Source organism: Glarea lozoyensis, assembly GCF_000409485.1.
Source record: "Glarea lozoyensis ATCC 20868 chromosome Unknown GLAREA15, whole genome shotgun sequence".
Taxonomy (NCBI): Eukaryota; Fungi; Ascomycota; class Leotiomycetes; order Helotiales; family Helotiaceae; genus Glarea; species Glarea lozoyensis.
In genome coordinates, this window is record NW_007360989.1 from 68,180 (window position 1) to 94,382 (window position 26,203).

General features: G+C 47.3%; 6 protein-coding genes across 6 annotated transcripts; 3 read left to right on the forward strand and 3 right to left on the reverse strand.

Annotated features, from left to right (window-relative positions):
- Positions 1-577: 577 nt before the first annotated feature.
- On the forward strand, positions 578-2,278 carry GLAREA_05838 (uncharacterized protein; the record flags this gene model as incomplete). Its single annotated transcript, XM_008081252.1, has 1 exon — positions 578-2,278. One exon carries the CDS (start codon positions 578-580, stop codon positions 2,276-2,278), a length of 1,701 nt encoding a protein of 566 aa, XP_008079443.1.
- Positions 2,279-2,856: 578 nt separating this feature from the next.
- Positions 2,857-4,738, reverse strand: GLAREA_05839 (Ankyrin repeat-containing protein; the record flags this gene model as incomplete). Its single annotated transcript, XM_008081253.1, has 2 exons — positions 2,857-3,534; positions 3,650-4,738. The coding sequence occupies 2 exons, from the start codon at positions 4,736-4,738 to the stop codon at positions 2,857-2,859; spliced, it is 1,767 nt and encodes a 588-aa protein (XP_008079444.1).
- A 681-nt stretch (positions 4,739-5,419) lies between these two features.
- Positions 5,420-7,505, reverse strand: GLAREA_05840 (uncharacterized protein; the record flags this gene model as incomplete). Its single annotated transcript, XM_008081254.1, has 4 exons — positions 5,420-6,608; positions 6,663-6,907; positions 6,955-7,185; positions 7,233-7,505. The coding sequence occupies 4 exons, from the start codon at positions 7,503-7,505 to the stop codon at positions 5,420-5,422; spliced, it is 1,938 nt and encodes a 645-aa protein (XP_008079445.1).
- A 694-nt stretch (positions 7,506-8,199) lies between these two features.
- Positions 8,200-9,677, forward strand: GLAREA_05841 (PLP-dependent transferase; the record flags this gene model as incomplete). Its single annotated transcript, XM_008081255.1, has 2 exons — positions 8,200-8,742; positions 8,790-9,677. 2 exons carry the CDS (start codon positions 8,200-8,202, stop codon positions 9,675-9,677), a joined length of 1,431 nt encoding a protein of 476 aa, XP_008079446.1.
- Positions 9,678-11,804: 2,127 nt separating this feature from the next.
- On the forward strand, positions 11,805-14,922 carry GLAREA_05842 (Protein kinase-like (PK-like); the record flags this gene model as incomplete). The annotated part of the gene is made up of 3 exons (XM_008081256.1): positions 11,805-11,942; positions 12,088-14,719; positions 14,765-14,922. The coding sequence occupies 3 exons, from the start codon at positions 11,805-11,807 to the stop codon at positions 14,920-14,922; spliced, it is 2,928 nt and encodes a 975-aa protein (XP_008079447.1).
- Positions 14,923-17,489: 2,567 nt separating this feature from the next.
- On the reverse strand, positions 17,490-24,208 carry GLAREA_05843 (S-adenosyl-L-methionine-dependent methyltransferase; the record flags this gene model as incomplete). The annotated part of the gene is made up of 7 exons (XM_008081257.1): positions 17,490-18,561; positions 18,609-21,194; positions 21,244-21,937; positions 22,528-22,645; positions 22,697-23,448; positions 23,499-23,985; positions 24,089-24,208. 7 exons carry the CDS (start codon positions 24,206-24,208, stop codon positions 17,490-17,492), a joined length of 5,829 nt encoding a protein of 1,942 aa, XP_008079448.1.
- Positions 24,209-26,203: the final 1,995 nt, after the last annotated feature.

A 26,203-nucleotide genomic window follows, 5' to 3' on the forward strand; every position in this document is an offset into this window, starting at 1 on the left:
TTTAATTGGGTAAAGATAATCTTTCCTGATGATCCTTCCAGAATAGACACATAGGCAAGCGTTTCCCGCTGCAGTCTATGTTTCAGCAACGCGCCTCTGATCTGTACTACGACCCTACAAGCATGTATCATGCGGGTGTCTGTTTACCCGTAAAGGTTGCAATGCCGCGCCCTTTCAAATGGCGCGAAAGTCCGCGGTTACATTGAATGCTTCTTTTCAGCAATACATTGTAACCCAGATATCTGCTGGATAAGTACCAAGTGTTCTTGATATAGGCATTGTACTTAACAAAAATCTTTCCCAAGAACGGACTATTCTAGCGGTGGCTGCGCTATCATTTTCATGAGCTCTTGTTTATCTTGAAATCCCTGCTTCGCTAATTGTTGGTGATGTTGGTTCTTCCATTGACCCTACTTCTACAGCTGTTGCACATTTACCTGTGGAGAGCGCTCCGTTGCAACCGAGTTCTTTCGCATACAATTGACGATCTACAATTCAGCAAAGTACAGAATTGTCTAGGAAATATACCGACTCAATTTATAAGATGTCAAGCCAAAATCCATCTGAGCAAGACAGAATGGCAACAAAGCAGCAAGAAAAGAGTCAAAAGAGCTGTACCAGATTAATTCCAGAACCAGCTACAAGCGATATAGGTCTTTATTTGGATCCAGGAACAGACACAGACGATTACGAAGACTACGAGATGCCACCACAGGCCCAGGTTCCTCAGCCAACGGTACCAGGAAGAAGTAGTTACGAAGGTCAGACCAATCATTCAAGAAACACACCCCTCGAACCTGATTTTCTCGCAGAGGTTCACAGACCGCCGCGGGTCTTCCAAAAAGCCATTGAATTTTGGGAAAGCCTTTCTCCGGGTAGATCCCGACCACCAGTTCCGATCCCCGAGCAGCGTCCAAAGCGAAAACACAGATCTGAAGACCCACGACAACTCGAAAGAGATCGTTTGAATAGAGAGGCCAGTAATTCAAACTCAACAAATATAGCAGTGGCACCACGGACAGGATCTAGCCACAAATCAGAACAAGCTACACAGACGAGAGGGGGGCAGTGGCAGGCGTACGGAAAAAGCCTTCAGGATCAACTTGCCCAAGCGCAAAGAGAAAATCAGAATTTGGAGGATTACGCCGAGAAGTTGAAGACTGAAGCTGTCAACAATAGGCATACCTTTGAAAAGGAGATCCGCAAGATCGAATCAGAGAAGCAGCGAGTCGACGCCGAGAGGAAGCAGATCGAAAACGAAAAAACCAAGATCGAAGCAGAATACCAATCCTTCATCCTCCAAAAACTCAAAGAATCATCTGAGAAAGAAGACTCAGCACAATGGCAACGTGACGGCAATCAAGACATCGCGGATCTCGAAAAGCTGAAGAAAGACATGCGAACGCTAGCACGGAACATGGCTATAAAAGACCCAATCTCTCTCCGAAACCTCTCCGAAGAAGATCACACAGCTCTTATGGGCTCTTTATCCGAAGTCTGCGTCCTCAGAAATAGAACGATTCCAGAGGAACTGATGACGCCAAAATCTCCCGCTCTTCTCCTCAATGCGCTGCTGGCGCATGATATCTTCACGAATCTGTTTCGGAAGCCGTTTTTCTTTGTCGAGACGGGACTACAAGAAGATATTCCGGAGTATAGAATGGACACAATATTGAATGATATATATAAACGCATGCTTCAAGGTAAGGCGGTGGATTTAGTCCCTCAGGAGGTCGTCGCTAAGCGAACTCTAGCGAACCGAGAAACGCCCCACTTGTGGAGAGCCCAGATGTTGAGAATTTTAAAAGACGACAGCAAAACAAACCCACAGGACAAAAGTGCCAAAGCTAACTCAGAAGAGAACAGATCAATAGTACCCCTGGACTCACTAATATCCCGCGTCTCCTCCCTAAAATCTGACGCCTTCCTCGCTTCACCAGCCCGCCATCTCCTCACCCCCTCGCCTAAGATCGCAGCGCTGTACAACCGCGCAGCGCACATCGCGTATACACTGTGGATGCGAAAGTCTCATGTGGTGTTGTATACCCTGAAGGAGTTGGAGAGCCCGAAGTTTGATGGAAATAGTAGAGTGTTGGTTCCGCATTCTTCGGTAAGGTGGGAGGAGGTTGAGGGTGGGTTGCTGGGGAGGGAAGTAGGGTTGATTGTTCATCCGCTTGTCAGGGTTTTTGGGGTTGGTGAGGGAGGGGAGCGCGAGGGGGCTGTATGGGCACCGGGTGAAGTGTGGGTTGATAGTCCGAAGGTGGAGATGAAGGAATAAGATTATAGATTATGTTAATTAGGTTAAAAGACTAGATGTAATTGAAAGACGAAAGAGTAATCAGGAGAGTGAAAGAATAGAGAGTATAACAGTGAATAATTGAATGCAATCTAGTTCAGAAGCAATAGAGTACACAGAGTTCTACCCAGAAGGTTAATAAAATAAAATTCATAGCTTGTTGTCTCCATCCGATGGTTAAATTTCAATCCAATTCCAATTATATTGTAGCAGCAACATATAACAAAAATTTAATAGTACCGAGGAGAAGATGAAATGCTTTAATTTCTTGTTACATAAGTTTTTTTAAACAAATTGAAATCCACATCCCACTTTCCTAACATCCTGTGAGTTTAGCTACATTAGAATTAACCATCAACAAATTATTACAAAAACTACAACTATCATCACAAAATGCAGAATTTTCTACCTAGTTGTTTCAAATTAACCATTCTGCTACGAAGGCTTGATAACACTACCAAGCTTCCACAAGTATCACCCTGTGGGTGTTAATTGTTAGGTTATTTTGCCTGTTTAACCTGTTTAAGCTTCCTAATTCCAACTTTTCCAACATCAAACCATCAATCTTCACCCAAACCACCCACAGCACTCAAACCTACACCTCTGCCTCTCTCTCTCCCCCTCCCTCTCCCCCTATCAACCACAAAAGCTCTAACAACCTCCTCCACACACCAAACATCAGCATCAAATCCACTTCCCCGATTATCCACAGCCTCAGTATGCGCTCCTCTCCTAACCAACTCCCGCACAACTCTTCGTCTGAGCGGAGTAGTTTCCCGTCCGATCACACAACGAAGAAGTGCCGTTTTCCCTGTGCTATCTCTAGTTTCGAGCGCGGCGCTTTTTTCTAAGAGGAGATGTATGATATTGAAGTCTGTTCGGTGGGTGTCTAGGATGTCGAGAGTGAGATGGAGTGGTGAGTCTACGATTTCCGTTTTTGGAGTCTCCGACTTCGCGAGTACCTTATGTGTATAGCCATTCACATCGGCACCGTGTTCTAGCAAAAATGATATTAAGTCTATTTTGTCGATTAAGCTACTAGTGACAGCGAGGTGCAAAATCGTGCGGCCGCCATTGGTAGGCCCGTTGATGTCGGCTCCTTGAGAGAGAAGGAACTTGACAACAGCGATGCATGGAGGGGCGTTGTACCCATTAACTGCGCAGTGAAGGGGTGTGAAACCAGTTGGAGTCCTAGCTGAGAGCATTGGGGCGTTTAAGTATCGAGTGAAAATCTCCATCTAGAATACTGCTGTCAGTGGTTGTTGTTTTACCCCATAGAGGACTTGGTAAATGAGACTTAGGGTAATGAAATGTATCCATCTTGCAAGAGTTGAGTGAAAGTAAGCTCTTTACCGCTGCAGGATTGCCATGATGTGCTGCAAGATGGAGAATGGTTTCTCCTGCCTGCGTTAGAGCAGAGATATCCGCCCCGTGGTCAAGGAGGAGTGAAACAATAGGTTTGCAAGCAGACGAAAGATTACCTGTCGAGATCTGTAGCACTGTACGCCCCTCCTTGTTGGTATGATCGACCTTTGCACCTCTCTCAATAAGTTTCTCGGCGAAATAAACATCATCTGCCAAAACTGCTGGGAACAGAGGTGTCTGTCCATCTTCATCTTCCGGATTTATTTCTGGCTCTTTCTCAAGGAATAAATCGAAAATCTCCTTTCCTCGACTGCCTAATACAGCAACTTGATGGAGGAGAGTCATGCGCTGGAGCCCAAGGAATTCTGTGTTGGCATCAAGGTCAGCTCCAGCATCAAGCAATAACTTAACCGTGCTGATTCGCTTTCCTATTCCTACTGGTGTCTTCCTAGGCACTGAGTTCTTGACATGAAAGTCGTCGTAATGCTCGTCTTCATCCACTATTGACCACGACAAGGCTCGGTCTAAAAGCCTTCTCTCAATTTCTCTATCACGCAGTATGACCTCAACGATTTCACTTCTCCACCCTCCCGCAGCGATCTGTAGCGCGGTCCCAATTGCCTTGGTCTTCGCAACTCCATCATCACACAGTGTTCCTTCTTTCTTCGCGAACCATAATAGTAAGAATTCAACACATTCCAACATTCCAAACTCGGCTGCCATGTAAAGTGGTTTCGAGGTCACACGAGCTGAATTTTCCACCAACAGTTGGCAAACTTTGACATGACCACAAGTCGCCGCTAGACTGAGCGAACTTGACCCGTCAACAAGATATGAGTAGTTATCTGGGACTGGAAGGTCTGGGTCTGCGCCGTGAGAAAGTAGGAGTTGAACGGCGGGGAGATCATTCAGCTGAACCGCAATCTGAAGAGGTGTGTGTTCCCAGGGGTCGCGCGAATTGATGCAGTCTTGAGACTGGTCGAGTAGCGCTTTGAGACCGACGATATCTTTATTAGACGCTGCTATATGAAGTGGACTGAAGCCGTCGTCGTTTTCAGGAGGGTATAGGTAGGTCATGATTCTGATTGTGGTAAAACGAGAAAGGGACAGCCGCATTGACTTCTGGGTGGTTCTTTCAGACGGCAACGTAAATCAAAAAAAATAACAGTTCGATGTTTATTGGGAAATTGTTTTGTTTCGTACGAAGGAGAAACTCTATTTAGAGTATATATAAGTGGCAAGTACCCATGTCTGCCATTCTAGTCATGTGAAACCACGTGAGGAAAAAAGGAGATAATACTATAATATAACAGAACATTAGCTCTATTACCTACTCACTAACGAACGTTTGCAAATAATTGCCTCGATCGAGTGTAGTTGCCGCTCCTGCACAGCTTCGCTATATTTGCCAGGGCGTGAACATTCATGTCCCAAACTACTAATGCCTCACCTTTTAAATTTTTGAGGACTCATCCGAGCAGGATTCTTTATTACGCGAGTAGAATGACAAGGTCGACGCCGATCACGAAAAGCTTAAAAAGGATATGCGGATAATTATTACAATAATCCTACTACTTGCCTATCTCACTTGAAATATTTAATTACATGAAGATACTACAACTTTATATTTGGAAAATTATAATGTATCAGTAACGAAAATTATGTGGGTGATCTGGAGCCATTTAATATTATTCTTATACTGCTTTTAATCAATTTCGAGTTTTGACTTTCCAGTACGCCAGGAACCTATCATGTAATCTATACTCTATCAACAAACTCCCAAATAACCATATCGCCAACGCGTCTCCAATCATCATGCCAATCACTATTTCCAACTCTCCATTTCTCCTTTAATAGCTTCCCCTTCATCTTCTCCTCAACCCACCCACTCAACCCCTTCTCAATCCCCTCGAACCCCACAACATATCTCGGCGGCCATTCTCTCCCTGCTACACCAACCTCGGTATCCAGAAATAACGTCATGTTATCGTAAAATCTATCCGCCTCATCTCTATACGCAGCTCTTTCGGGTGTGTTGGGTGGGATTGTAAGCGGGGGTGAACAAGTGAGTGCCCAGGCGGAGAGAGATGGGTAGGTGAGCTGAGTTCGCCAGGGAGTGGAGTGGCAGGGCGTTAGAAACGTAACAAACGGTTGTGTTGGTTGAGCCGAAGATTTGACAGCGCCGTGAGCGTCGAGAAATTCGGTTTCATAGGCGTGACGAAGCGTTGAGAGGATGGTGGTGGGAGCGCGTTGATGTCGTGTAGCGGTGTAGAAAGAAACAAGCACAGAAATAGAGATAAGGATCACCAGCTGCGGTTTACGTATGATTTTCATCGTCCTGATTTCCCTTACTTTGGGGGCTGCTGTGGGACTGCTCGCAATTGGTTTTGTTAACGATATTTCAGTAGCGGTGAAAAAGGAGGCCAAAGATGGTGCGGCGAGGATATGCAATAGTGGCAGAAGAGGGTATATGAATCGAACTTCTTTGTGAGATATCAATGAGAGGGAGCCAATAGAAACCAAGATTGCCATCAGAAGGTGAAAGCGGACATCTGATGATGGAAGAGAACTCGCTTTCCAAATTCCGGCCAGACCGAATGGCAGAAGCGTCGTGAGCAAGAGTGGTGGTCCTTGCGAAAGATAGTAGTGGAAATCATTGCTTCCATAGAAAACAGCCAGATTTTGATTTATGTTGAAATAGAGGAATTGGTAGGGTGGGAATGTCCATTCCCCAAAGTAGAGGCGGTCAGAGATAAGTGAGAGAGCAAAGACAGCCGAACCGACAAGAACTGCCTCTCGAAGTAATATTAGGTAATCAGAAGTTTGAAGTCGTGTGGACGAGGAAAACGTTCGAGTGAGCACTGGCATCAATATCGCGAACCAAATCAAGGCATTCGTCGGTCGTAGAATACATGCTAAACAAGCGAGCATAATACACAATCTCAGGCTGAAAATATGTTAGGATGCTGTGTGAAGTATGTGAGGTGGAACATTTACTTACTTTGTAAGAGATTTGCGGTCGGCGAAAATAGACGATTTCGATGTAGTTGAACTACGAGGCTGGACAACTCCGACTCTACCTGCAACGACAAATCTGAGTGGGCCAGTCCAGACCGGCAAGCCATCAGAAGATAACTGCCAAGGAAAATAATTTAAAGCTTCAATTGTAAACGCAGTCTCCAAGCAATTGGAGAAAGTCCTTGTAGAACAAAACCAATTCCATGGACTGACAACGGTTATAAAAAGCTGGCATTATCAGTAGTCATCAAATTGGGGGCAGTAGGTCCACTTACAGCTGCCCAACCAGCTCTGCTTCCTTTTCCATAGATTTTATCAGCAAGTTGCCAGGTATGGAAATCCATGCCACTCGCAAATAAAGCCTGAACTAGATTCGGTAGCACAGACAGAATCATGGCTCGGAATTGGGGGAAGCAGCCCACGATCGACAAAACTTTATCCACTCCGTAGTACACTACTGCAAACAATGCTGGATGTAACGATGACCGTAATTGATGCTCCCATTCCTAAAGCAGTTCAGTATATCACTGATAGGACTGGGGAGACGACATACCCACGTGATCCAAGCTCCACTGTCAGGTCCAAATGCCATTTTCCAAGCTGGTTCTAAGGATTGAAAATATTCATCTGGCTGGAAGAATGTGCGAACGCAAAGTGCGTTTATGATGCGGAATGCAAATAGCACCATCCATATATCTCTGCATCGTTGCTCGTAGACTAGGGGGTGAACATCTTCAATCTGTTCGACGGGGGGTTCATAGCGAGCTTTCAAAGAGAAGGATGAACCTTTGGCTGAACCTTTGCCTAAACCTTTGGCTCCGCTCATAATGGATGAAGTTGTGAGTGGATGGAGGTATAGCGAAATTAGAGTTTCAATACTAAATCACCTCATCAATCGTTCACAATCAAGCTTCCGCCAAAACATGTACATGTACTGCTCGATATATCACAAAACTGATGCACGTGTTTAGGGGATCCGCCGGGGCGGCAGAACCTATTTCCAGAATCACATGACACAGCAAAAAAGGGTATCGCTAAGAGACCAATCAGAGTGCGTAGACGTAGCACAGTAAGCCGCTCTCATGATTGGTCGTCACCCACCAAAGCCGATTTTCGGCTCAACACCCTGCGCCGGTCACCCCACTACGACGCCCTCTTCTTCCCCTAAGCGCAGGTTCACACGAGAACTTGTGAATTGTTGATTGTTCTGATCCCTAATGGCAGGTTGAAGCAGCAAACAGATTCTTTTAGTCAACCAAATGGTCACACGGAGAGATAGCCCAGAAAACCGCAAACACTTGCACTTAGAGGACTAGTACCAATTCTAGACTGCTTTCCCAATTCTCCTACAAAAACTTCTTTTCCTAATTCCTTCCGTCTCACTTTGTCTACAATACAACAATATTAGCCTCGAATTTCCTCACTTACTTCCGACCCCACCATCCTCAACCCCTCCACACGAAAACAGATAGCTTACTACCCTCGCACGTACTCCCACATCTTTTATATCAACCGCAAAAATGGCGCCGCACGCAGATGGCAACACCGTCGCCGCCAATGACAGCATCCTCAAACCGACCGCCCCAACCTTCCAGCCAGTTGCAGCCCTAGCAGAATCCAAGTATCACTCGAAATCGACTGCCGACGCGATCGATGCGGAACACAAATACGCCGCACATAATTACCACCCTCTCCCAGTCGTCTTCGCGCGTGCCCAAGGCTCCAGTGCTTGGGATCCCGAGGGAAAGCATTATATCGACTGCCTATCCGCTTACTCTGCCGTCAACCAGGGCCATTGTCATCCAGAACTTGTCAAAGCGCTTTGCGAACAGGCACAGCGTCTCACTCTCTCTTCGCGCGCGTTCCATAACGATGTGTTCCCAAAATGGGCAGAGAAGGTCAAGGATGTGTTTGGATATGATATGGTTCTGCCTATGAACACTGGGGCCGAAGCAGTAGAGACTGCCATCAAGGTTGCACGAAAGTGGGCGTACAAGGTGAAGAAGGTACCGGATGGAAAGGCATTGGTCTTTGCGGTGGAGGAGAACTTTCACGGAAGAACAGTAGGCTACAACCGAATGTTGAGAGATGATTTGCTAACAAGAATTAGATGACTGCGATCTCCATGTCCACCGACCCGGAATCGAGAGACAACTATGGCCCATACGTACCAAATGTCGGTCCAACGTGCCCCGCGACTGGCAAGTCGATCAGATACAACAACGTGTCGGATGTTGAGGCAGCATTCGAGGCGCATGGAAAGGAGACTGCTGCTATCATTATTGAGCCCATCCAGGGAGAGGCCGGTGTTGTGGTACCTGCAGATGATTACCTCACCAAAGTTCAAGCGCTCTGCAAGAAGCACAATGTTCTTTTGATCTGTGATGAGATTCAAACTGGTATTGGTCGAACTGGGCGCATGTTGTGCTCGGAGTGGGCAGGCATCAAGCCAGATATGGTTACTCTAGGAAAAGCCATTTCAGGTGGAATGTATCCAGTTTCATGTGTTCTTGGATCTAAGGAGATCATGCTTACCATCGAGCCTGGTACTCACGGGTCGACATACGGTGGCAATCCTCTTGGATGTGCAGTGTCCATCCGAGCCTTGGAGATTATGGAAGAGGAGGGTTTGACGAACCGTGCTGAAATTCTTGGTAACATCTTTCGTCAAGGTCTTGCTGACTTGAAATCGCCAATGATTACCACTATTCGAGGAAAGGGGTTGCTAAATGCGATTGTCATCGACGAGGCAAAGACCAATGGTCACTCTGCGTGGGATCTCTGCATGTTGATGAAGAGTAAGGGATTGTTGGCCAAGCCCACTCACCAGAATATCATTAGACTCGCACCACCTCTTGTTATCAGCGAGGAACAGATCAAGGAGGCATTGAACATTATCAAGGAGTCCATCATCGAACTCCCAGATCTTCACGGAGAAGCTGAGGCGAAAGTCATTCCACCTGGAGAGAAGAATGTCCATATCGGGCTGGACGACTAAACGATACCCCTTTTATATATTTGGAGAGGACTAGAATCATCTTGGCGTTCCATCGCGTACATTGGATTGGAAGGTAAATGGGAAAAGTATGCATAGAAAATATTTATGAGCGGGATGGGATTGGGTCGTGCGTCTTGGGATAGCAAGACGATAGCGATAAATTATGCCACTTGCTTTGGAAGCTGTGAGGGGTGTGTGATAGATCTGGATTGACTCTTGGATAATTGATTAGATAATTAATCGGATTATTGTACACCAACAATCTCTGCTGGAAGTGGCTTCTGTGATTTCTCCTTCGATTCCTAAAGTGCGTTGATAGTATCGTGTCGAATTCAATGTTTGGCTCTGGGTCTTGACAGGACTCAGGACTCTCGCGGGCGGTAAGCGATGACTCTTTATTGTACGGACGTACACCGTACCTACGCTGGACGGATGCATTGCATCGCACTAGGCCTCGCCACAATCGAGTCACCTTTAAACTCGCATTGCGAAATTCCACCTTAAAATGAGTTGTAGATGTAGATGCGTACAAGGGTCTACCGATCGATGGCGAATCTCTGTACGACGATGAGGTTATACTTGGCTAGTCATGGGGGGTTGCACAGGTACGAGAACGGTGTTAGACGGTTGTTGGAAGGTTGAATAGGGTTGTTGTACGGGATTAGGTTGTTTTATAGTTGGACTAGGTTCGTGTACGGGCGATAGACTCGTGGGAATAAGTAGGTGTAATGTGATAGTTCGTTAGGATGGCCGTTAGGTGCATAGATAAGGAGGGAGGGTGTAGAGGGTTGTTATGGGGACTAGGCATTAGCCGTGCGAGAGAGACATTTGGCAGCTTGATCCGGTGTAGTTGAATGGATTAGATCTATCTAGTTGCCTGACTGGTGTAGTTACTGAGATGGTGTCGTCGTCGTCAGATGCTACGAGCTATCGCTGGTATCTCTTTATCTTTGTTATCGTGGTGGATGAAGCTTCTATCTCAGCGTTCCATTCGGTACTTTGTGTCCGCGTCCGGGAGTGGAGATTCTTAGTCATGCACGTCAAGGGTTGGGCCGTTTTCCAAGGTTGGTAGTGAAGCGTCCATAGCACAAGGGTCGGGTCGAGAGCACGTCTTGAATCGCATCACGGGACGAGTCACAAGGTTGACGGTTGTTGCCCGTCCAGGTCATCACATCGGAGTTGTAGTCGTAGTCGAAGTCAACTCTATTTCTCATCATCTTTGCCTCCGTCTATCTTCATCATCCGTCACCTCTCTCACCATCCTCTGTTTCTATCCTCTCCTCCTCCCGATTCCTCTATCAATACATCTGCGGATTCACTCACCTACATCCATCTCAAACCTACAACTCACACGACGCAAGTACCACCACCCAAGACGTGCCTCTCGCCGCTACCATCCAGTCACCGTCCACCGCTTCGCCCCCAGCACGCATAACCTCCTCTCGTCGGCGCGGTGCTGTATCACTTCATTGCATCGTCCCCATTCACCTCGAGAGGTTCCTTTCCCCGTCGAGTCATTAACTTGAAATCGACCAGACTGCCCGACCCTCAGTCGTTGCTCCCGGCCGGACAATCATCAACACAGCCAACCATCTGCAGCCTTGTCCTGCACATCCAGTCACCCATCTCTCCATACGCAGCCAGCAGCCAGCAACTTCCAGCATCTCAAGCACCCTACATACACGACTGCACCTGTCCGTTGCTCGCAAGCCGCCTCCCCGGAAGCCTACCGTGAACCAACAGCCACCAAATCAGGCACTTTACCTACCCATCGACGGCATCCGCATTTGTTGATCGTGAGGCTTTAGTCCACAGCCAAACGGGTGCTGGTTGCCTTCATCCACCTTGCTGGGACAATAAGGCTCGACAAGTTCACTTCCATCTTCCCTCGTTCACTTATTTCTTCCATTTGCATACCGACGTCGAGCTCCGCGTACGAGCATAGCATAGCATATCTGCCAACACGAATCCTTGAGTATCGGCTACCTCTATTCAACATCGAGCTTTGTGTACATGCAGAACGAACTCACCTCGAGTTTATATCCTCATCTCGCCTGGTAGTACATACGGATATCATCAACGGTGCAGGGTCAAGAGACCTGCTAGTTCAAGGTCGGGCGTATCGATATGGCGGCCCTACCGCCCCCGTCCTCATCATCTCGCTCGAGACGGTCGAGGACGGGCGATGTCAAGGTTGGTGCATTTATTGTCGAGGACGAGATCGGGAAAGGAAGCTTTGCTACGGTGTACAGAGGTCGTCATGAGGTAGGCAGCATATTCTTAGTCACTTCCCAATCAGTATCCATCATTTCATCATCATCCGAAGCTCCATCTACTCACGAGCTTGTATCCAGCTCCATCTGTCTGCCCATAACATCACAATGGACTTTACGCTAAACCAGGTTCATAGGCTACCGGAGCATTGGTTGCTGTCAAGCAAGTCAATCTTACCAAGCTCAGCAAAAAGCTAAAAGAGAACCTCTACTGCGAAATCGAGATCCTCCGAGGCTTACACCATCCGCATATCGTTGCCCTGATTGACATCAAAGAAACAACGTCGAACATAAACTTGGTGATGGAATACTGTGAGCTGGGAGATCTTTCGTACTTTATCAAGAAGAGAGACAAGCTGGCAGATAATCCGGCACTTCAAGATATGGTTCGGAAGTATCCCATGCCTCCAGCAGGCGGGTTGAACGAGGTTATTGTTCGACATTTCCTCAAGCAACTTGCAAGCGCTATGGAATACATGAACGATCGAGACTTCATCCACCGAGATGTCAAACCACAAAACCTGCTTATCCTACCATCAAAGGAATACTTGGCCCGATGCAAGAATGCTCCGTTAGTTATGAGCGCAAGTGAGAATACATTGGAACCCATGGTGGGTCTCACATCTTTGCCAATGCTGAAGATTGCCGATTTCGGCTTCGCCCGATCATTACCAGCGACATCAATGGCAGAAACACTATGTGGATCTCCTCTGTACATGGCTCCAGAAATTCTCAGATATGAAAAGTATGATGCTCGGGCGGATCTGTGGTCAGTTGGCACGGTCTTGTACGAGATGGTCACAGGAAAGCCACCGTTTCGTGCGACCAACCACGTTGAGTTGCTTCGCAAAATCGAGCAGAGCGACGACCACATCAAGTTTGCCAGGGACGTGGTAGTTAGCTCGGAGATGAAAGAGTTGGTCCGAGCCTTACTGAAACGTACACCAGCGGATCGTATAACTTTTTCGAAATTCTTCAATCACCCAGTGGTAAAAGATCCAATTCCAGGATTAGTTGGAGACGATCAGCCACGAGAATTACCAAAAGCTTCTGCATCTAGAGATGTACCTATATCTCGAACTCAATCACATCGGAGTAGTCATGGGCAGTCTTCACGAGCCGAGCCGATTAGCTCGTCTTCACCACGCGACCGACAAATGACACCTTCGCCTCGGACTCAGATCATTGATCCTGTGCGACAACTTGCTGGAACACCCCCTAGAGTCGCCCCTGAGAGAAGACCTAGCCTTCGTGAACACCGCCAATCAACTTCTCGCCAACAACCCCAGGAACAACCTCGTGAACATCGAAGGCCGCCAATCATTCCGTCAGCTACTGCTCCAAACCCCGAGGCAATTCAAAATCACAGGATGCAGAACATGCCTTCAAGTCCTCATCAGCGGACGAGACAGCAGTCCATCGATGAAGTGCCTAGACGAGAAAGGGCATCAACAACATCGCGAACGCCAGATACAAATGCCGATGCAGCGGCTGCAGCAGCGCAAGAAGTTCAAGATGCTCGCGAATACGTTTTGGTCGAGAAGCGTGCAGTTGAGGTCAATGCGTTTGCAGACGAGATGGCCGCAAGCCCACGGTTACATAGTGGTGCTCGATCATCGCCTACTTCTCGTGGTACCCAGATGACAAGACGAGCGACTACTCAGGGGCCACCCTCTTCAGCGACTGGAGCGGTACCGGCATCACCATCACGTGTTGTTCAGATAGCACAAGGTCGTCCACGTCAAGATATTGTCACACAACGTCAAAGCTCATATGGCAGATCATATGGTGGAAGTCCATCTGCGACATCAGCAATTGCCAAGGCTATTCATGGTGCTAGTGTGAGGATGTTTGGTGTCGGATTCGCTCCTTCGTTAATTGGCAAAGGATTATCACCTCCACAGACCTACAGTCCCTTCCCCACTTATCCGGCACCTCAGAGTCCGATCGGTCTACTTGGTGATGGCCGACACATTGCCCCTGTGGATGAAGACCAAAAGACGATTAGCATTATCGAAGAGTCTGCAAATAGAAGCGATGTTGTGTATGGGTTTGCCGAAGTCAAGTACAAACAACTGGTGCCTCTAACACCCTCCATGGATCACGGTCTCGGAGGTGTTGCTAGAGATACTGGTTCTCTTGATGAAGATGGACTGACCGTGGAAGCTGTAGTTGCATTATCTGAAGAAGCGCTTGTATTATACGTCAAAGCTCTTTCACTACTCGCCAAATCAATGGACATTGCGGGATCTTGGTGGAGTCGAAGGAATCGAGGTGATGGTTACAGCAGACCCGAATCACCAAGTTCTGCTACGAATACACACATCAATGCCGCTGTGCAATGGGTCCGCGGTCGATTTAATGAAGTGCTCGAGAAGACCGATATCGTTCGAATGAAGCTTATTGAGGCTCAAAAGAAACTTCCAGAAGATCATCCTGGACATCCAAGTCAGCATAATAGCTCATCTCGATTTGGAGGCTCGTCAGCAGATGGTTATTTTCTCACTTCGGGGATAACAGCTGAGCGGCTGATGTATGATCGTGCTCTTGAGATGAGTCGATCAGCAGCCATCAATGAGATTGCAAATGAGGATCTTCCTGGGGTGGAAAGGTCGTATGTGACTGCACTTAAAATGTTGGAAGCTATTCTGGAGACGGATGATGAGCCGCCTACTCAACGACGAAGGTCTTCAAGTCTGAGAGAGCAGGTTAGTCAAGATGATGAAGCTGAGATTGTCTTGGCGGAGGATAGAAAAGCCGTTCAAAACAGTAAGCAATTTCCATGGCTGTTTTGAGTAATGCTAACATTCAAAGTCATCGCTGGTGTGCGTACAAGACTTGAGAGATTACGACCTAGAATGGCCATGATTGCAAGACATAAATCGCAACCGCCATCGTCGCCTCGACCGTCAAGTATTGTTCTTCATAGTGGTGGTACCACACCAACCATCTCAAACACGCCTCCACAGTAGGCCATACTACCAAATTATGTACGGGTTAACAGTTCCTAGACGGCTGTAAACGCAAGAGTCTGGGCTGGATTCCAGAGAGAAGCATGATCATGAGCGGATTCATCACTCGGCGTTCGTACTATTTTTCTATACCAAATTTGATAATCTTTATATTTCTGTGTTATTGGTTTTATTTTCTCTCTTTAGATTCAGGAATCGCAATTTTGGGACAGGCATTTGATTCGTTTGTATGTGTCGGTGCGTACCTGTACGTCTTTGGTTTAGGTGGGCGTCACTTTTCTGGTTTGTGTTTTCTTCGCCATCGATCTGAGGAGGTGTTGCGAAGAGGTGGAGGGGTGAGGAGCAAAGTGAATATCGCAATCGGTTGGTGTGTGTTGATTCATCTGCGCTTTTCGGCATGATTTGTGGGCGCTGGGGATGGGGATTATATATAGGCAGGCGCTGTTTATACTACTCTTTTTGGGCTTTTGTGTATACCCGATTGCTTTTTATGTATCATGGACTTGGGCTTGGGCTGGTGCTTTGGGAGGTTGAGGTCTGAGAGAATGAGAGAATGAGGTGGATGGAAATAAGCATTGAGGTGGATGAATGGATGGAAATAGGAATGTAGGAATGTAGCAGCTGAGTAGCCTGGGAATGAAATGTGTTAATTACATTTGTGCTGTGTGTGAAATGTGTCAATGTAAATGTGTTGTGTGCGTATGTGATGAGTCTTTTTCACAAGCCGTGATGTTTGGGGGTTGATGAATGCGCTGCAGCTGCTAGATTGGGACTCTGCAATAGGACTTGATCTCATTGCGTTAGGGGTAGGTAAGGTACCTATGACAAACCTTCGCTTACGTGCGAGGGGTGTTGGAAATTTTATGATATCGACATGTGCAGGATTTTTTAGGTATACTTTTATTTTGGGTTTATGTCTATTGTAGATGGGTGATAAGAGGTTATTTATGCGATGGTATGGATTGCGTCAAGGGATTGGAGTGTGGGATGTGGAATGAAGTTTATATTCGCGATTTGTGAGGTGTCCTGTGTTTGTGCGATGTGTACTAGGGATACTGTCTATCTCGCTCCGCTTACCATCATAGCACACACATATCACCACGGAATGTTCAACGCGTAGTCCGAGGGTGAGAAAAGTCACAAGTCACGGATAAATTGAGGGAGGTGATGTGGATGAATTGGAGATGGGAGTTTATGGTGGCGAATCACGAAGCGAGATTTATTTGTGTAAGAGTTTGTGGTATTTGGTGTGCGCTTGAGATATGGGAGTAGTGCTTGAGTGTGAGGATCGCTGGTGTGGCTGAGTGTAAGAGTTCAGCGTTGACAATGGTATGGTTTGTGGTTTTGGAGGGGTGCGCTTGGGGAGGGAGGGGTAAGGGGGTTTAGAGGGGTGGATGGTTTAGAGGGGAGTGTGGGAAGATGGGGGTATTGGGATGAGATGTGTGTGTTTAGGGGGGGAGGGGTAAGGGGATAGTGGAGGATGTTGGATGGTTAGAGGAGTTTGTGTGTAAACGGTTCGGGTTCTGGAGGCTGGAAGGGGAGAGGATGTGGATGGGGGTGGGGGGAGGAATTTTGTGTGAGATGAGATGATGGTGGTGTGTTAAAAGGGTAATTGTCGTGTGGGAACTATAGAATTTCGTACCAGTCAAGCACAAATCTAGTCAATGATGATTTCAACACAAAAACCCTGTTCCATTCCTACGTATTTCGCGTTTTTGCCTTTTCAATCAAAGCTGTGCAACCGAGATAAGTGTAGAAGAAAATATTTCGAATAAGGTGAGGTATTGTAACTTACACAAATATAGATAAGATAATAACGAGCTTTGGTATAGTGAGGTGTTCTATAATTAGAGTTAATAAGAGACTAGAGTAGAGCGATAAGATAATAGACGCTATCGAGTAGAGTAAAATATCTTAGCTACCTAGATCTACTACTACACTTAAGAATGATAGTCAGATGATTAGTAGTACTCGAAAAAACACAGGAAAAGAAAAAGTGTTAAATACATACATGGGGGCATTGACGTTTAAGATTAATATCTGCGAGATGATGCGATAGCGTTTAAGGCTTCCTAGCGAAAATTGAATCAGTAACATAAACACCCTACATCCTAAGAGTAAACGGCTTTACGAAGAATAATCTCATAATAATATACGATTTTGGAGGGTAACATCGGATAACAGGCGTTTAGAGTAGAAACTATTAAGTCGGGATCTTTGTGTCTTTAAAGAATCAAGATATTAATATTAGGAAAAATAAGATTAAGATGAAAGAGGACTTTGGAAGATAGCATCGGATGACGAAGGTTTCGAAGTAGAACTAAGCAAGGAATGTAAATGACTCCACCGTAAAGAACAGCCTTAAGATAATACACTACATTAGCACAACAGACCGACAAGAAGAGCATATTCACATCAACAATCTGAGTTCAATATATTCACCCCCCACCAGAGCAAGGGCGACCACCAACGAATATAATACATTTATCTCATCTTTCCAGCACCACCTCATCCCATTACCCCGTCCCCTCCGCATCCAAAATTCATATTCATGCACTCAACCCCCCCTAATTCAACACCACACCAGCAACCGCCGGTGTACTAGAGTCCTTCGTAACAGTTTTCCTCAACTGCCTCCCCATTTGAATCTCACCTAGCAGTCCTTGAGGTCTAGCAGCGGGCATTCCCGCAGGTGCACTGGCTGGCGGTGGTGGCGGTGGGGGAGGAGCTGGAGCGCCAAACATTGGGGGAGGTGGAGGAGCATTTGGCATAGGCGGTGGAGGAGGAGCACCGCCGGTAGGCATGGGCGGTGGCGGTGGTGCAGCAGCGGGTGAATCTCTGGCTGGTGCAGGACTGGTTGGGGTTGATCCTGGACCGGTTCCTGCTGCTGAGAGAGGGCGAGGAGGACCCATAGTGCCGAACAAAATAGATGCGAGATGGCGAGCATTGCCTGCTCCGGGTCCTTCTTCGTCAGAAGAATCATCTTCCTTATCAGAACCGACAACAGACCAGTCGTCTTCCTCTGGTCTGGCTCGGTTTCGGGCACCGGTAGGTTGGGTGATGAGAGGCTCCGGTGCCTTGGGTGTTTCTTGGGAAGGTATGCGGTGGAATGGGTTATTAGAAGTGTTGGATGGAGTTTCGGTGCCAGTCTGGGCTAGCTTTTTCAAGAACGGATTCTTTGTCTCGGCTTCCGCCTGAGGGCTAGTTGTTGGTATAGATGTAGTTATCGCAGCGACAGGAATTGGTGGAATCTTTGTAGGAACTGGTGGAGCTGGAGCTGGTGGTGGAGAAATTTCCTTTCGCTCGAGCTCTTGACTGCCTTGCGTTGGAGTCGACGCTTGAGGAGTAGCTTGGTGAGGGCCTTCATCATCAGACGAGGAGTCGGAATCATCATCGTCTAATGCCTCGAGTTGACGTTGCAGCTCTCTCTCGCGAGCTTGAGCGGCTTCGATTTCTGCACGCTGAGCAGCAAGTCTTGCCTCTTTCTCCTTGGCTTCCTTCTCGGCAGCCTTCTTCTTGAGCTTCGCTTCAGCCTTGTTTATCTTTTTGGCCTTCAATGCTTCTTCCAAAGCTTTTGCTTTGGCATCGGCAGCTTCACGTGCGGCGGCGAATTCTCGCTCTTGTCGTGCAGCATCGTCCCTGGTTCTGTTAGTATTCCATACTCATTATGTGGGGGGATGACTTACTCTAGACTCTGTGTGGCGATAATTTGTGCCTTTTGCTCTTCCAAAACTCGCTGCTCTTCCTCGGCCCTGCGCTCGCTAGCATCACTCTTTGCTGCCTTTCGAGTTGGTGGTGGTGGAGGCTTCTTTGAACCTCTCGGTTCTGGTACGGCTGGTGCAGCGCTAGGAGCCGGGATGCCCTGTTCCTCGTTCAGTCGAGCTTGTCGCTCGGCCTCGCGACGATTATCTTCTTCCTCAGCTTGTCGGACTTTGGCGGCTCTTTCATTCTTTTCTCGCTCAAGGCGTTGCTGTGTTGATTCCCCGCCTTTGCTTGGAGCCTTGATTCCCAGTGCAGCGAGACGTTCAGCCATGCGTTGTTCCGCCTGCTGTTTGATGTAGGCTGCTCGGTCCTCAGGAGTCTTGTATTGCGAGTAAGTACCTCCTGCAGCCGGTGTAGCAGCAGGCTTCGCAGCTGGAGCCTCGTCTCTGGCAGAGCTTGAAGGACTTTCATAACGAGATGGCTCGGGTCGCTCCGAGCGGGTAGCGTCACGGGTATTGCGACGATCATCTTTCCGAACTTTAGCTGATCTGCTGGATCTTTGCAAATCAAATATGAACTCTTTGACTTCATCCTCGACACCAAGACCATCCTCCCATCTTCGCTTCTCGTGTTCGTTCGACGAGCTCTCGGCACCCTCCTGAAGACTGTCCTCTAAAATTCGGGAGTATTCACGAACGCCCTCTTCTACCTGCTTGACCATGCTTTCGTTTTGCTCTCTCTCGTTTCTAATCTTGACATTCTCTTCCTCCAATCGCTTTGGGGCGTCAAAGTCTTCTTCGCTGGTCGTTATCTTCTTACCAGTAAGTGCGGCAGTACGCTGTTGTACCATTGCTCTGGCTCTAGCCTTTAGTCTATCAGACTCCGTAACAGACCCTCCTGGTCCTGTTCCGACCATTGTGGAAGCACTACCAGGGTGCGCTTTGGCATCCTTCAAGCGGAACAGCTCCAGTCTTGCTTCCGCAATACTTCGTTCTGTCCGTCGAACCTGAGAAGCGATCTCTGGAAGCTTATCCGTAAGATTCTGCAATTGACGCTTCAAAGCACGTCGTTCAGCGCCGGAATCAACATTTCGTAGTGCAGAGTCGGGATGACTATCGATATCCTCTTGAATGCGGCGGATTCGGTGATACAGATCGTCAGCTTCACGTCGGTCCCTGCGGTCAAGTGCATCATCCTCATCGGCAGCATTCTCATCCTTGAAATCGATTGCATCCAGAAGAACTTGTTTCTCACGAATCCTTTTTCTTAGTTGCTCTAATGACAAGTCGTCGCTCGAGGTAGTAGACGATGGCGAGTCCGGCCGTGGAGAACCGGAGCCTCCAAGTCTTCTTCTCGCACTGGATTTGTAGCCAACATCATCATCGTTATTCTTGAACACTGTAGCATCCTTGCGCCCTGCTGCCGGACTGTTTGAACCGCGGAATGAGTGATTCTTGAGATAGCTCACTCCAGTTTTCTGAGGCAATAAGCTTGCCCCCGAATCCTTTCGGAAGGCAGATTCTTGATGAAGCAAGTTTTTGACGGCTCCAATAGAATCATTGAAGTTTCGAGTAGATGGTGGAACTAGCTCTGGTGGAAGTTGAGCTGGTAGTGGGTAGTTGTTAAGTTTGCGGTAAATCAAATGCATGGCAACTGCAAATTCATCCATGTTCAACCTGCCTTTGTTTCCGTGGTCTGCGAGTGTCCAGACTCGCTCCATGTCGGATTTAGCAAGACCACTCTGTCCAAAGACTTCGATAGCCACATCTCCTCCGATAAAACCTTTATTGAAACCGTCCCAAGCTTTGAAAATTGCATCATACCGTTGCTTCTCATCTTTGGTGACAGCCCATGGAATCACAGCGTTTCCAGCAAGACCAGATGTTGTGAAAGAACCCTGTTCACGACCTTGCTGAGGCATCATTCTTGACTGGAGCAAGTCAATGTTGGGCAAGCCACTTGCAGGTGCGTTCACCAGACCCCACTGCCCAGGTACTCCGGTAGGTTGACTGTTCAAAGGTGCTACCATCCCACCCATACCAGTCTGCGCCGGAGACAGCCCCTGAGCTGGACTGAGTCCAGTCGGCATAGGTGGCATTGGTGGTCGAGGTCCGGAGTAGCCAGTAGCTGAGGGATTGGACATATTCTGCTGGTATCCAGTTGGGTTTGACTGCATGCCTCCTTGCTGACCGAATCCTGTTTGCGCAGGCTGTTGAAATCCACCTTGTCCCTGAAACCCTTGATTGAAATTGTTCTGGCCAGGAAAGCCCGTCATTTGGGAGGTGAGCAGTGCCGAGTTCGAAGGCATAGGCTGCGGCTGTTGAATTGTAGGAGGGGAGGCCGCATTTGTCCGATTGAAGTTGGGTGCATTCGTTTGCGCTGCAGGTTGTGGCGCATCATCCACTACCCCAAAACTAATGATATCCACCATACTCGAGACCTCGTTCTTGATGTTGTCGGGCAATACGGATGGAAGCGGTTTTCCGACCAACGCGAGATTGCACAAGTACATTGACAGGGCGAATTCGGGAAAAAGAAGCTGGCCAGATCTTGTGGTATCTGACAATGTCCTAACACTGTTAACGATTTTACATAAAATGCGCCAGAAGAGAACTGTACCAAATATGTGACAAGGAGTCTCCATCCAGCTTCGACCTTAAAAGCAGATCTCGAGACTTATCCCCAGAAAGAGTTTGCCCATCCCCTACCGCCGATTTGAAGAGGGTTTCGAACTTTGCTTGATCTTGAGCTGTAATAAAGGACAATCGTATATTTGGGATCTTGGTGCCTGCCTTCGACTTTGAGCCTCGTCGTCCTCGAGAAGCACTAGCTGCTGGGGTGGTTCGGAAGCTGTCAGCCATCTGGGCAAATCCAGTTGCTTGAGGTTTCTGCATCGGCGCTGGGGCAGGCGGTTGAGGAGGAGCTTGATTCTGATTTTGGAACTGTTGCGGAATCTGCGGCATAGGAGGAGCGCCTGTTTGGAAGCTTTGTTGCTGTGGAGGTTGCGCATTGCCAAATGGAGATGGCTGACCAGAGAAGCCGGTCTGCTGGGGTTGTATTTGTTGCTGCGCTTGGAAGCCCGTTTGTTGATTCTGCATTGGAAATCCAGTGTATTGCTGCTGCAGAGGAGCTTGTCCATATCCCGTTGGATTCGCATTGAGGAAGCCAGGCTGATGCTGCTGTGGTTGTTGTTGTTGCTGGCCAGGCTGTTGAAAAGAGTTGAATTGCTGGGGCCCGCCTGGACGACCACTCTGGCCGCCCAGATAGGAGTTTGACCCAGAATACATCTCAAGATCGTGCTGCTGTCGCAAAACTGGTGGGTATGGAATGTTGATGTTAGAAGTGTAGAACAGGTACACGAATGTCTTGGAGTCGAACGCTCGGATGCGCGCGTGAATGACGACGGCCCGGGCGGCGAAGCGCTGCGGCAAAATTGACGGTCACCACGCACCCAACGTATGCGGACTCAAAGATACGCACTCAAAGATAAAAAAGTTCATGATATCTAGTTGCAGTGATTCACGGTATCTCACATAACCGTAGTTTCATTTTTAGCGCTCGCAAATATAAAATGCTCGATAATCTTTTATGGTACATGATAGCATGCAGCCAAATTCGTTACGTCCATCACATGCCAGTCCTCAATTAAGGTCTACACCCAGCAAGCTATCTATGTCTAATTTGTCCCCAAGTCCACAATCACATGGCAGTGCTCTAAAAGCTGTTTCGTTACCAACTCCGAGATTACCTGCGTACAGGCATTCCGTTAATAGCATGTCAATTACTTGGTAAAGTATTCATAACACCAGAACTCCAAGTTCATTCTTCATGCCACATTCTTTGGGAAAAGAGCTTTTCCAAGCGCCTTGCTAGCTTGAAGAGCGCCAGAGAGTCCAAACTGACTAGCAATGCCTTCGATTCGGTGAGTGGAGTTGATGTTCTTGACCAAGACAATCTGGTAGCAAGTAGCGGATCCTTGACGAGAGATAATGGTGGAGTAGGCGAGGAAGAATGTCCAGATCTAGATTCAAGTAAGCAAGCTGACAATTTTACAATGATCTTGAAGACTTACTCTGTACCATCTCTCACCATACTTAGCCTTGACCTTGTCGCCGTTGCCCATCCAGTTCCTGTACCATCTCCAGAGGGTTGCAGAGTAGTGAACGCCGATAGTATCAATACCCTTAACCTCCCAGCCGGCACCTTCACATGCGCTGATGTAGTTGTTGAGTGGGCAAGATGCGTCCGCACCTGGGAAAATGTACTTGTTCATGAACAAGCCCCAGGTAAGATCTTCGTATTGCCAGTATTTTCTCAGACCAGCAACTTGAAGGTAGAACACTCCGTCGTCGTCCATCATGTCGTTACATTGTCTCAAGAAGCTTTCCAGTTTTCGGATTCCAACATGCTCAGCCATCTCGAGACAAGTGATCTTGTTGTATTTGCCTTCTGGAACAGGGATATCACGGTAGTCCATGCAGAGGATTTTTGACTGCTCTTCTGAGATTCCAGCCTTGCGAAGTCCAGCGTTACCCCAAGCGGTTTGGTTGCGACCAAGAGTGATTCCGGTTGCTCGCGCACCATAGTTGACACTGGCAAATTTGGCCAGAGTGCCCCATCCACAGCCAATATCCAACAGACTTTCGCCTTCTTTCAAACCAATCTTTTCGCATACGATAGCAAGCTTGTTATCTTGTAGTTGTTCGAGAGATTCTTCTTTGTTGATGTCAGAGATTACGCCAGATGTATAGATCATGCGAGGTCCGAGGAACCAGCCGTAGAAATCGTCACCACGGTCGTAGTGGTCGCGGACTTGCTCCTCGTCTGCGACAGTATTAGCACCAGTGGAAAGATTGTTGTCGGATTGTACATACCCTGGGAACGACTGTGAGTAATGACTTCAGGAATGAATGTAAAGAAGAAATGCTTGAACAAGCTCATCGTGAAACGGAAATTCGCCCAGTCGTGTCTATATTCCATAATCTCCAATGCGTCCCCATTAAAATCCACCAGACCGTCGAAGTACATTTCATGGAATGTCTCCATGGGGATCTTGTTCCTGCCACTATATTTCGCCTTGTCCTCTGGGTTCTTGAAGGTAAGGTAGTGTTCGATAGGGCGGCCCGGGAGGTTGACTTTCTCGTTCTTGCGTGGACTGAAGGATGATGCCAAGTACCAGAAAGACATCAGGATTGGGACAGAGGTGAACAGCCCGAAGAATATGCTCGTCTTCATGCCTCCGCCAATCTTCCATGACATATATGTCGGCACAAAGAAGAGGATAGAGAAAAGGGCAATGTTCGAGAAATGGTCATTGCCAGATCCATCGGCTGGCAGAGGGGCATTTTTAATAGCTGGGTACTGGGAATCAGTTAGCAAAAAATGATCAATTGATTTGGATCGACACATCAAAGGACGTAGCATAGTCGTCAATTTTTGGCGCTTGTATATGGGAATAGCTCACCGACGTGGTCTTTACACCACATTCTTCGAATTTCTCGAATGTGGGTGTAGCAGCTCTTGGAGTTGCGATAAATTCGAACTCACTCTCAGAGCCATTGACGCTCTGCGATTTGGAAGACATGTTCGCCGTCGCTTTCCTCAATTGAAGATCAATCAGGAATCCTCGAAGATATCTCGAGATGTACAAGAAAAGGAAACCAACAAAACGGTTGAGTTTTGTTTCACACTTCTTTCTTAGTGGGTCGTGGTCGCGGAGCGGTCAGTTCGGGCGGGATCAACCCCTGCAATAGGGTCCAACGATCATTGGCGGGGCCAAGCCTAGCGTCCCGATTAAGCGATTTCCCCTGAATGAAGCATCAGTCTCTCAACACCTCATTGAAGACGCGTGGCCGTCGAAGCTCCTTTTAATATCTGAGATGCTCAGCACATGATACTTGAATTCTAATCAACCCCAAATAGGAACATCTATCAGTATGAATTCGAACTAAACAATTAATTTGTAACAGTATACGGCTTTTGAATCAAAACTTCATGACTGGGAAAGCAATCGACAAACGTATTATATTCGCATACTCCAGATGTGTTCAATTACGAGCTCAACTATAAGAGTTGACTTCCTCCAAGAATGTATTCCATAATGCCTACAATACCACGGGCTCGCACTTATGACCCTTTAACGCAACCTCAACCCCACAGAGCTCTGGGTCACGGACAGCTCTCTTTATCCTCTCTGCAATCTCCTCCCAATACAAACAGTGTTTGTATACATATTCTCCGCCCTTTGCTTCATCCTTTCTGCAATCAACACACCCATATATTTCGAGGAATGCGTGTATCATATGATGCAATACATAACCCCAGTATTGTAGAACCTCCTCTCTTCTGGTCCCTACTAAAGTCGCCGTTACGTCTATGGTTGTATTTGAGAGGCGTCTTATACGGACTTTCTCGTCCCCGGTGGTGCGAGTGACCAAGTTGACATGTTTAGCGAGCGAGGACGAAAAGAAGAAATCGTCGAAATACGAAAATGGATCTGTTAGCAAACCATGCTCTGTGCATTTGTTGTACGGACCCCGAAGTTTATGGTAGGCGGATCTTTGGCGCCAACGCATCTCAGATGGAAGGCGCCCGATGTTGGTCTCTATGAGATCTACGAGGCCATCGAGGGAGTGCTGGTGAGGTGTAAGCTTGCTGACATCGAGGTGTTGACGATGGTCTGAGGTGGGACTTGTTGTTGGTGTCGTTGCTGAAGTCACGATCTTTTGCTTTCCCCGCGAAGCTCGACTTTGATGTCAATGTGGTATAGAGGGAGGAGACACTAAGAAGTATGTTCAAGTGGAACTTAAAGGGTGCTTCCAATACAGAGATGTGATTCCCGACTCGTATTTAGCCATTGTCATGGATTCATAGGTGTGAAATGCTAGTTAAAGCTGCAAAAAGCTAATTCAAAGCCGCGAAATGCTTTAGTCTTATATTCAAGAATTAAGGGGGTAACAATAATGGACCGCGAATCTACGTTTAGAGTCAAACTTAATTTAAATTTGGATCGATTTGTCACAAATTCCTCTCGATTTCTTTTGATTTTTTTTACTAAACAAGCTAATGTGTATTAGACTGAGACTTCAACGTTTATCTTAGCTCAGTCATAGGGTGAACAATTGTTGATCACAGAATAATATCATATCACATACTTGAACTTCCAATTGATCTTAGATAAGGTTGGCACAATATTTCGAGTATCAACATTCACGGCCTCGCAAGCTCGCGACGAACGAGGAGAGCGCTGAAAATGTTTCCTACATAGTTTGTAAGATCAGGTCAATTTCAGACAATCCGTCGTGAGAATTTTGGTGAGACTTACGTCAAGCCAAAGGTGCGGCAAGGACCAGTTAGGCTTGTACTGCTGTTGACGGGATAATCATGTATCATTTGCTCTGCCAAAATGGTGAGAGGAATAAAATCACAGCACATTATGCTCTTTACAATTGAATCATCTGGGCCAAATAACATCAGACGGATCAATCGTACAAGGACGGTACGACTGGGAAAGACATCCCTCTGGATACGTCCGAAAGGAGGTTACTTTCCTCTTGGGTCTGATGAGATCAAGTTTGCA